The sequence below is a fragment of the Buceros rhinoceros genome, unplaced genomic scaffold, assembly GCF_000710305.1.
Source record: "Buceros rhinoceros silvestris isolate BGI_N320 unplaced genomic scaffold, ASM71030v1 scaffold13490, whole genome shotgun sequence".
Lineage (NCBI taxonomy): Eukaryota > Metazoa > Chordata > Aves > Bucerotiformes > Bucerotidae > Buceros > Buceros rhinoceros.
Genome location: NW_010389104.1, coordinates 11,730 through 23,345, shown reverse-complemented (window position 1 = coordinate 23,345; position 11,616 = coordinate 11,730). Strand labels below are relative to the sequence as shown.

Sequence of the window (11,616 nt, the reverse complement as noted above, 5' to 3'; positions counted from 1 at the left end):
CTTCCCCTTCCCACAAACCAAGCCAAGAGAGCCTGGCTGCAGTCTTCCCAGCTGTGACATTGGAGACTTCCATCCCATCTCAGAAAGACAATAGAGGGAAGGAGTGGTATACAGGCAACCCACAAAGGCAGGCTTATCTCTGCAGATGCTATCTAGGATTAAATAGAGTGGAAAAGAGAAATTGGGGAAAATAGGACACTTAAGGTAAACTAACTACATTTTTGAAACATCTGAGTTGGAAAACAGCCAGATAAAATGTGCGCTGTTGGGATTATGATGACTGCAATATGTTTCCTCTTTTTCTTGTTGGCAGGTGGGTTTTGTTTTTTCCCTTTCTGGAGAGTGGTGAGGGACTGCAGTTCCCTGCAGTACATTTTTGGTAGTGAGCTGGAGCTGTCTATGGCAATTTAATGGATAAGGCTGTAGTGCCATGAATGTGATGTCTTCCAATTCCTGGCCTCACCATTTGGGCCTTTTCATATTAGGGAAAGACACAGTGTCAAGTTTCATTTGGTTTGCTCAAGGAGGATACTTAGGGATGGGGCTGGAAAGCTGAAGGCCTCATGGAGAGCCTCTCTGCAGTACAGATGCAGGCAGAAGGGGTGCTAAAAGTCTTGCCAGTGGAGAGATGCCTTCATCTGGTATCTCCACAAGGTTGTGATGAGTGTTTTGTTCAGTGATGTATCTGGAATTAATTTAGGAACCCTCCAAGCTAATTTCAGGAGGAAAGGTGCAAACATAAACTTGGGGCAGGGTCTGGTGATTTTGCACAGTATTCTCCAATACGTTTCTCAGGATATTTTGCCAGGAGAAACAGAAGGTTTAAGAGAGAACATGAAAAGGGACAGTGAATTGCCTTGACTGCAAGGCTCCTGGCCACCTAAAGAGTGTTGCTGAGGAGATACAGCATGAACAAACAAGGGAAGGAGAGGGTGCATGTGAGGGAAGAGAGGATGAAAAGAAAAGCCTCTCTGAGCTCCTGGAGTCAGACAGGTTTCTGAGCAGGGCTCGAACAGGTCCCGTGCCATCCTTCATCTCCTTCAGGGAGACTAGAGCTTCCCTGGCCTCTTTCTGCTGATGCTTCATCACAGCGCCCAGCCTCTTCTTTTCACCAGCCTGTTTACTCTTACTTAGAGTAACAAAGAACCACCCTTTGGCTCTTTCCTCACTGTAGTCTCTGCAGACTTGGGAGTCTGCAGGTACCCATACAGGACATTTCTATGATGGCATGTCATGGTGGTTCATCATGTAGTTAGCTCCTCTAACAAAAGACAGTCTTGTGCACAGAAACATCTGGAATTAACCATGGTGGCTGCTTGGACGCTGGGAAGTTGTCATATTTTCCAGGAATACCAAAACATTGCATTCCTTCTAGGCTACTTTCTGGCTGCTTTGCTATTAATAACTTTGTCCTGGAGTAGCACTTTCATATTGCAGCATATTAAAATCCATAACAACTGGGTGGGTGTTCATAGTCAACAGACTGAAGAAAGTGAGCCAGCATAAGAGCTGTGCTTGTGTAAGTTGGCTCACAGAGGTGTACTGACTCTGAGCAGCTGGTGATCTGACCTGCCGATCTTTCTCAAGTCAATAAATGACAGGGCACTTACTGGGATCTCTTGGCTTCGTGTGCTGTGCTGCAGCTGTAGCCGTACAGCCTGCTGGAAAGCATGCTGACACGAGGCGATTTCTCATGAGGAGTGAGCAGTGCCTCATGCGGTTCTGACAGCACACCTTGTGTTGCTATTGATATCCACAAAAGGCCCTGCCAGATCTCCTTTTTGTTTGATCTAATCCATTTTGGGGATTCAGGTCTCCTCAGATGCCTGTGGGCAGCTGCTGGGGTTGCTTCTGAGTGGTTGGGCCAACACTGGCACGCACTTTAGCAATGTTCTCTAGCAAATTGCTTTTAAGGAGGACCATGCTGCTTTTATCAGAGTGTGTAGCAGTGCGAGTGCACTGCCTGTGAGATCTGAGGCTGATCAAAATCCCTGGTGGCTAGAGTTTTGGAACAAGTGCCTTGGCAGAGCAACGTAGGAAAGAAAATCAACAGAAAAACACTGTTTTTCTTACACTTACTTGGCTGTAAGGTAGTATCCTTTGGAGGGCACTGGGCTTTTGCATGAGAGGCAAGTTCACCTGCAGTGGGACATTCAAGCATGAAGGGTCTTGTTTCTGTGCATAGATAATGAAAACTCTGGCCGGTAGTGGCAGGAACCAGTTTGCGAAGACCTCTATACAGACTGCCCAAATTTACCAAAAAAAAAAAAGAAAAAAGAAAAAAGAAAAAAAAGTTGGTGGTGTTTTTAAATTCTTCCCATTTTTCCATTTGGGTCACATTGTTCCTAATAAAGTAGATGAGATTTGTAGTACAAAATAACCATCTCCAGCCGTCAAAGAATATGTCAAATTCTTCTTCACGTAAACCACCGAGCTAATTGGTGCTAATCAAGAGCAGAATTTCATGGAGTTTGAGTGTTGGTGAGGTCCTCAGCTGATATAAACAGGAACTATGAAATCAGGACTGCTCTGTGCTGATTTACCCCAGCTGAGAATCCGGTTGTGCTTCCTATTGCTTTGTTTCCAGCTGAGGTTTTTTTATCTCGGTGCAATGGGAAAACTCAAATCTGTTGTCTTCTCTTTTCCTTGCCCAGACTGGCATATTTATCACGGTAGCACATACATCTTTTGCTCTTGTAAGATAACAAATTGCCCAAATGATTAAAAAAAAAATTCAAAGAAAAAAGCAGCAAATGTCTTTTTGTAAATGTGTTTGGACAGTTGCTGTGCTCACGTTAAAGTTTAAACTTCAGCCAAACAGCCCACGGCTCCCTTCATGGCTGGAGGCCGGCTTTGGTCCTACACATCTATTATAATTTAGAAATGGTATAAATGCTCTTTTATTCTTTTTTGTTCTGCCCTTATTCTACAACACATTCCCCTCCTTCCTACTGCTTCCTGTTTCCCAGACAGGTCCCCACCTCTTCCTCTCCACAGCCAAAAATAATACAAAAGGGAACACACAAAAGGTTTTTTGAGCTATGAGATGTGATAATGAATGGGCATCGTGTGCAGGGTAGATACAGTAGTCCCAGTGCAAAAAGTGTTGATCGCACAGAGTGAGGAATTGCGTGTTTTTGGGATAGGAATTCAGTGTTATGCATCCTTTTGTTTAATATATTTTTAGGTCAGAGCAGATGAGATGACTCATGACCCAGGACTCTTATGAAACATACCATGTATTGAGTGTATTGATCACATCTCCAGGTTTGATTTAGATGCTAATTGTGAAGAATTATGCTTATGATTATGCTGTTGCCTGAAAGTGAGCAAGCACAACTGGTGTATACATTTGTGTCAGCTGCCGAGAAGGAAATGTTAAGCTCTCTCTAGATGGCAGAGAAACATCTCTAAAGAGTCCAGTTTTTTCATTCATGATCCTATCCAGAGTAATTACAAGGAATCCATTTCTACTGTGTAACCCCACTGCACTGCTTTGTAAGGCTGAATCTTAATTGAGGATCGAGACCTAAAATATTGCTTTGCTTTGTACATTCCACAGCCGTCAGCATTTGCTCTTGCATATCCATTTCCTGTGAGAAGTTTACCACACTCTGGGGCATGCTTTGAACCTGACCCTTTGATTTCAGTGGAAGCTAGAACTGGCAATCCAAGGAGCTGATTGTGCCTTTTTGCTATTTCTAATGAATGCTAAATTAAAGCTGCTTGCAAACCAGACGGCAACAGGTTAAATACACGCTTCATGAAGTTTGGAGAGAAGTTTGCAGTGAGGGCCACTAGCCAGCTTACTCAAAGCTATCCAGGGTTGTTACATAAATAAATGATCTCTTCAGAAAAATTTTGAAACACACTTATGTTACATATATATATAATTTCTCAGATGATTGTTGTGTGGCCACTTGCTGTCTGGACTGCATGGCAGCATGCAGGGCATGTGCTGGTGTAAAAGCACACATGGGTTTTATCTATTTTGATACTAGCACAATGGGCTGCCTGTACTTTTGAATCCTTGATTTGGCTATCCTTAATCCTTTGCTGACATTGATGCTATTTTTTGTTGTTGTGACTAGTTGCAGATATTTTTTCTATCTTTATTAAACAGTCAAAAAACAACAGAAGCCCTCCAAAGCCCTGGTTGAGTGTTTGCAGATTTCTTTCATCCTTTTTTTTTTTTAATCTAGATGCCTATCAAATTCAACCACGCTTAGCTGCAGTCCTTTGTTCAATATCTCACATCAGTGCACTGAAATTCTCTATGCTTACAGCCTAAATACCGCAGGTTTTTAGTGAACAGATTTGGCTTGTCCATTTAAAAGAATATTTGTCAGATAAGCTATATTTCAATATCACTAAGTTTTGGAACAAATCTTGATTTTTGATTCCTTGGTTAGAGTTATGAGTTCAGGCTTTTTTTCTGTTTGAGACATCTGGTTTACTACCCGTTTTTAATTTATGGCAAAATTGGTTTTGATCCTTTAGCGTTAGAAGCTGATCAAAGTCTTTGATAACCCTGGTTACATCATGCCTCAGAGCAACGGGAAAGTGGCTTGTGTTTATACGCACGTAGTGATTCTGTCCCTTGAGTAAATCTGCAGAACTTTAAACATTAACATGTGTCTTTGCTGAATGTGGTTAAGGCTTCTGATTTCAGCATCTTTTATGCTCTGAAGAAAAATGCTACGGAGAACATCCAGGGAGAAAGCCACCTGGGTCGTGGTGGGAGGGTGTTCATTGAGAGTGCTGTTGTGCATGAGTCAAGTGAAAGGGCTGGTTTGGCTAAATACATTTCCTTAAAGGTTAGTTCCTGGGGCTGAGACCAGGGGGAGAAATAGACACAGACCATTATCACATTGAAGAAATTTGCAAACAGAGGCTGGAGTTGTGTGTAGCATAGTCAGGAGTTAACAGACTTGTCCGTGGCAGGCTCTGTTGGCTAGTGAGACCCCTTCAGTGGATGTTAGGGGGGGGCTCAGACGTATGGTGAATTTGCCACAGGAAAACAAGTCTTTGCATGTCAGATGATCTTTGTTGACTGTGTGCGTGACTGCTTTTTGCTCTTGAGAAAAGCCTGTTTGTTGAGCATACAGTTAAGTTGATTAGCTTCATATATACAAGGGACTAAGAACAGCATGCAGATATTTACCACAAGTTAGCTGTCATTAAGGATCTTATTGCTGTACCTGAAAAATGGGTTTAGCTGTCTGTTTTCTCAATGAACTGTATAGCAGGTACGGGAGATGTGCTGGCACATGACTAGAAGTTTTGTCTTAAATTCTTTGCAATAGAAATTATTTTCTATCGCCTGAAACTTTTTCTTATTATTCATTCATTTCAGACTGTGGTTTTCCCAAGTGTATTTTATGAGACTACTTACTTTAATACTAAAATTCTGTTTATTTTATGCTGTCCCAAATGTTCAGCTTCTGATGTGCTGCAGCTTTTTGACAACTAGCAACTGCCCAGTAGAGGTTGCCAAAAGGAAAAGCTGGAGGGTTTGGCAGCTGGGTGGGAACAGATGACAATCTTGGAATAGATGGGAAGAGTATTGGGTTTTGTTGTTGTTCAGGAAGTAATGAAGGCTTTTGGCAGTGGGAAGAAGATGCATCTTTCAAACGTTGTTTTAGGGTTAAGGATAAAACCAGCGTGGCATTTCAGGGAAGGCAGGTGAGTTTTGAATATGTTATTCCTCTTAACTTCAGTATCTGTCCAGTTCAGTATCTGCCTTTGGCATCAGCAATGCAAGTGCCAACGTAGCTTAAAGCTTTCGCTGTTCTGCTGAAGGATGAAACGCTGACACCAGGCACTGCTGGTGCCACTGTTTGCTCTGAGCTTGCGTGAATTACGGTGGCACTAATCTTAGAATTATTGTTTTAGATTGCCTTCAGGTTGAGCGTATTTTCTCTTCCTTTGCAGTCTTGAGACTTTCACAATTATTTAAAGTTAGAGTTGAGACCTTTTTTTTACATGCCAGCAATGAGGTCATAAGGGAGGTTGAAATTTGACCTTCACCATTGCATGTATAATTCTGCTTTGCTTGTATAAACTATGTTGCAAAGAGAATTCATTGAAGTTTTGTAAACAGAGCTGGTAGATCAGACCTGCCTATCAAACACATTTGACATTTTCATTCTCTGTCACAGCCTGATCTAAGTATTCAACTTCTTAATTAGGTTTTGGATAACTTCCACGATCGATGCTTGATGTCCAATTATATCTACAGTAAAATGGCACTTAGAAGTAACTAGCACTTCCAGATAAGAACTTCCCATAATCTGCTAGAAAAATTCAAAATCAAGATGTTGTAAAATACTTCGGCATCACTAAAACAGAGGAACCCAGGAACATGTTGATAAAGGTGTCTTCCCCAAGTTTCTGTTCTAAAATCATTGTAAATGTTAGGGCTTTGTTTTACCCTTGGCAAAACTTTACTGTTGCCATGTTGTCCTGTCTTTGGCTGGGCAAAATACCCAGGAGTTTGAGTGCTGTTCACAGCATAGGCAGGTACTTCCGAAGTGAACTGTGATTTTTCAAAAGCCCGTATGTATGGGTCAAATTCTGATACACAGCATGGCTGCCAGTCAAGGCCAATTCTATGCAATTCGCTGGAGCAAGTTTAGTTTTTATATCCTGGGAACCAAGAGTTCGTTTTGGGTCATCAGTTGGAATTAGGTTTTCCAGAGCTGTCTGAACCTGGACCTAGATGCCAAACTCGTGTCCCTGCAGATACCCCTGCCCTATGCACATGTCTTTCCTCCATCATTCTCTGAAGGGGAGACAGATACATCAGGTATCTGCAGTACCTTGAAGCTTGGCACGTTGATGACGGTGGTGGTCGCAGCTAGAGCCTTTCTGCTGGTTGCTTGCTGGGGGAGAGTGAAGTCATCGAACATCAGCATCATGACTGGTGACTCCAGCTTCTTCATATCTGGATTTTAAATGTTCTGGGTTGCACTTTATCCTGGACTGCTAAAAGCACCTTAAAACTTAGGCTCTTTGACCTAAACCAAGCATCTGCAAATCCGGGAGGGTTTGGAAGGCCTAGAGTTTATCTTGTTGTTGCAGTGTAGCAAAACTGTCTTGATTTCTGGTGCTGCAGAAGTAGGTGAGTGCTGAGCTCTGCTGGAAATGGTACACGTGTATCACATCTCTACTATCAGAGGCACATGCTGTGTTTCTCTTGTGTTTTATTTCATAGTGGTGAACATACTCAATGTGTTTGGTAAATAATCTTTGTTTTCAGTAGATGAGCTTTAGAAGAGCTTCAGAGGTAAGAATCCAGGTAGATTAGAGGTCATACTGTTGTGAATTGACAGACATACTGAACGCTGAATTTCCCTGGATCAGTGCTACTGCAAACCCTGAAATGACTAACAAGAAATGTCATGGTGTGCAGTTTACATACATTCTGCTGCTATATGTGTCCCACAGGACTGAGATGATAGTATAATTTGGGGACCAAAGAGATGTTTTGAGTTACTGGTGTGCAGGCAGGAAACAGACAGCATTTCTTGTAGGTGATGGAAATGTGCCTCTGCTGGGAAAGTGAGCCTTTTTTGCGATTGTATCCAAAAATGAAATATGAGATTATGGCCTTGTCGTGATTCCCCACGCCAGCCTGCCATGCTTTTCTAGCTGGCTTTCTGGAAGTATGTGTGGTCTTGCAAAGTCACATCCTATTATTTGCCAGGCATGAATCTTCATTTATTTTAACTGGCTAAATTGAGGAGCAAGGTGCAAGGAGAATGACCCTTGTTAATCAGGGCAGATGGGTTGACGTATTGGGTCACTTTTTATCCCTAGCCTGTGACACTGGCTTGACAGCAAACAGCAATCTTACAGATCTTCTTCTTGTGTTCCTGAAGGGAGCCATCTTCCTTTTCCCATTGCAATTTTTTAAGTCTTTATTGCTACAGGCACTGAGTTGGAAAGTTTAATGCCCTCCAAGTTGCCTCCAACATAGCAACCAAAGAATAGATCTACTTAATGTTGCATGTGACATGTATTACAGCCATTATACAAAGCTCCTCCTCTCTTGCATGCGTGGTTAAGGAGAAGCCAGACCTCCAATGGAACTACGACAAGAGCAGCTTGCTCCCATCTTAGGTATCCTTGGACCATTTTCCTGCCAGGGTGGTAGTGGAAGAAGTAGTTGATCTACAGGGTTCACCATCATCTGAATTCAGCTTTTTGTGTTCATATCTCTGTGGATAGTGGTCAATATCCTGCTGCTCCCACAAAAAAATTGGTAGTTTTTGATGCACTCACTATCAAATAATTTTGTGGGAATGGAGACCAAAGAACTCTCCTGCCCCTTCTGACGGTCCACTGGGCTGGAGTGTGGAGCTTGTTGGACTCAGCCTGACTGGTTTCTCCAGGTTAGAGCTCAGGACAAGGGGGTGGACTTAGTTGGCCTAAAAATTGTTTTACCAGCGCAGGAGTTAAAAAGCAGGCTGGTTTCAAAACCCTGCCTCACCACGCCGTGGGTGATTTGGGCTAGGAGAAGGGAAGGTCGCATGAGGTACTTGGCAGAAGCTGGGAAGTGCATATGGGGAAAGGCGCTTTGTTTCTGCTGGCAATTGCCTGCTCTGGCAAATGCAGCAGCAGGTAGGGCCCTGGCAGGGGGTAAAGGAAGGGCCGTGGCCGTAACCCCTCGCCAGGCTTTGTCTGCCATGCAGATTAAGTGAAGGGCTTTTCTGGCTCAGCGTTGCTAGGCTCTTCCCCCCTATTGACTTGGTGGAGAGGCTGAGGGGGGTGGGAGGGAGGGACTGCATTATATTGTTTCTTTGAGTCGTTCTTCCTCCCCCCCACTATGGGGAGATGGGCTTGATCCACTGGTTTTGGATTTCAGAGGCAGAAGGCAAGACGTGACCAGCTGGTGTCTTGAAATGGCACAGGTGCAATGGCTGCGGGAGGGGGGAGCCAGGAATAATTACAGGTTTCTGAAGCATCAGGCTTTGCCTGAAAAGGACTCATTGGGAAACTGCTCTTTATGGAAAATTAATGGTAAAGCCAGAAAAAACTGTCAGGCCCACTATTGTTGTCATGGGGTAGTGATGCCTTAAAGGAGCAGCACCTCCTGCTTGCCCCCCGCCACGGGTAGCCTGGAGCCAGTGCGTAGCTTTCTGATCCCACAGCAATTGAAATTTCATGTCACTGTCATCAGATTTAATGGCATTGAGTCCCTGTGTCTCTTTCTCTTTTTTGGGAGTTGGGTTTTTTTGGGTTTTTTTGTTGTTTGTTTTTGGTTTTTTTGGTTCCCCTTTCCACCCCTGATTTGTGATTGTGCTTGCTCTTTCCTTTGGATGCCTTTTATTTATTAGGCCCCTAAACCTGTTTCTGTCCCACTGAGTGAAGGCTAAGTGGGTCAGAAAGCCCAATTTACATGATATGGAGAATCCAAAAGCATTGCCTGTCCTGTTGGGGGGCTGGTTTTCCTGAAAGACTATGGTGTACATTGGAACTGTTAGGATTTGTCTGGGGAGAGACCAGATCCTGAGCTAAAGCCATTCTTCATGGTCCCAAAAATGCACTTTAAAAAGAAAACAGAAAGGTTGCTTAAGGCAAGTACTAACTGATAAGTGTTCCACCTTCAGGCCTTTCCTAATATCTCTCGAAGTATTCTCTGAGGAGTAGTTTTTAGAGGCTTCTTAAAACTATTAGTTAGAATGTCTCTTTCTCCAAGTCCTGTAGAATCACAGTGGTATTAAACAAGCTAGCCTTTCAGGCAGTGAGAAATGAACAATAGCTCTAATTAACTCCATTAAAAGCTCCTCAAACTGCAGCAAACTCTTTTTATAAACAATACAAGTTTATGATGTTGGTTATGGAGAACAGTGGGCAGTGTCATGGTGCCTGGAGGCTTTATTTGGGCTAGCTCAGGGCACCTCATAATAGGTATATTCAGGTAGGAGGCTCACCCCATCCTCATGCTGATGATCACAGCTGTGGAGATGCAGGAACGTGTTTTTATGTGACAGCCTCTTTGACTGCAACTTTACTTACTTTTTAGTAAGATGCCTCTGTGTGTTTGTGTGCAAGTCTGGTGTCCTGTATGCAGGAAGCCCTGTTTGACCAGATGTGCCAAAACCCCTCTAAAACTGACAAGAGGTCCCTTTTTTCTGTCGCATGTTTCCTTCTCTTGGGTCCTTTAAATAAACTATGGTGTCACTGGAAGTTTTTCTCTGTCTCGTATCTTAAAATGCTGCACTTCAAAATTGTGCTGGTTTAGGAACAGATTGAGCCCCAGCCAAGTATGCTGAGTTCAGTTTGGTGTGAAAGATAATGTTTGTGAAGGAAGAGGAAGCAGGTCTTTGGAGAGGTGACATTTTGTTTGTATGTGGCCAAGTGATGGTGCCATTAGGATAGTTTCATATGAAAGTGACTGTTGGCCAGGTTACAGTTCAAGGTGCAAAGGGCCTGGTGTCCATGGGACAACGTACAGACTTTCGGAAAAGTGCAGCAGATGCTTTCTGGTCATCGTATCTTCACTTTTACCATAATATCTGCTACCGTACATGGATATTCCTACACTATGACTCAGAACAGCATCAGACAAGGTCCTCGTGCCTTTCAAAGTGGGACCATCTTGTGAGAAGGTGCTGGTATACATGAGTGCTGTCTTTGAATGGCTCTGGACTACTATGTTGTCCTGCCCTAGGTAGGAGCTATGCTGTAATCTCTAACAATTGTTTCTCACCCTCCCCTATCCCATTCCCTCCTGCAGACATGCCTGGAGTTGGAGCGATACCTTCAGACTGAACCACGGAAGATGTCTGAGACCTTTGGTGAGGATTTGGATTGCTTCCTTCATGCTTCCTCAGCCCCAGATGCAGAGGACAATATTCGACGGCTGGACCCAATCCTTTTACCGGTGGAGACGAGTACGTGTGACAAAAGCGCCAACATGGACATTATTCTTTCACGGGACAAGCTGCTGTCTGAGACGTGCCTCAGCTTGCAGTCCACCAGCTCTTCCGCAGAAGGCTACACAGCTGTCAATCAGGCCCAACTCAATGCAGTAACCTCATTAACACCCCCTTCCTCTCCAGAACTCAGCCGCCACCTTGTAAAAACCTCACAAACTCTCTCAGCAGTGGATGGCACAGTGACGTTGAAACTGGTGGCCAAGAAAACTTCACTCAGCTCAATGAAAGTGGGTGTAGCAACAGCAACTGCAGGGACAATAAAAGGCGGGCAGAGTGACAGTGAACAAGGAGGTACAGGGGCAGAAGCATCCCCAGAAAACAAGAAGAGGGTTCATCGCTGTCAATTTAATGGATGCCGGAAGGTTTATACAAAAAGCTCCCACTTAAAGGCTCACCAGAGGACTCATACAGGTACTTGAGTAGGATGCTTCTATCATCTTGTCCTCCTGCCACCTAACTGTAACCATCTCCTTTTATTCTCATTTAGAAAAGAAAAAAAAAATCTCCTGAAAGACCAAGCTTCTATCTATGAAACAGGGCAGTGAAAAAATATGGTAGGCCAGCAAACGTACACCTTACTCAACAGAACAGAGAAGTTCACTGTCTACCATTAACCTGCTGGGGTGTCATATGTCTTACAGGTCTTGGTGCAAAGTAATTTTAGGATACC

At 43.6% G+C, this 11,616-nt stretch overlaps 1 protein-coding gene across 1 annotated transcript in view; it reads left to right on the top strand.

Moving 5' to 3' along the window:
* Window positions 1-11,357, top strand: part of KLF7 (Kruppel-like factor 7 (ubiquitous)) — a gene marked incomplete at its 3' end in the record, with an annotated part of 29,523 nt that extends 18,166 nt beyond the window's left edge. The window contains exon 2 of the mRNA XM_010132923.1: window positions 10,745-11,357. Coding sequence (XP_010131225.1) covers window positions 10,745-11,357 — 613 coding nt within the window. The remainder of the gene's footprint in view (window positions 1-10,744) is intronic.
* Between the last annotated feature and the right edge of the window lie 259 nt (window positions 11,358-11,616).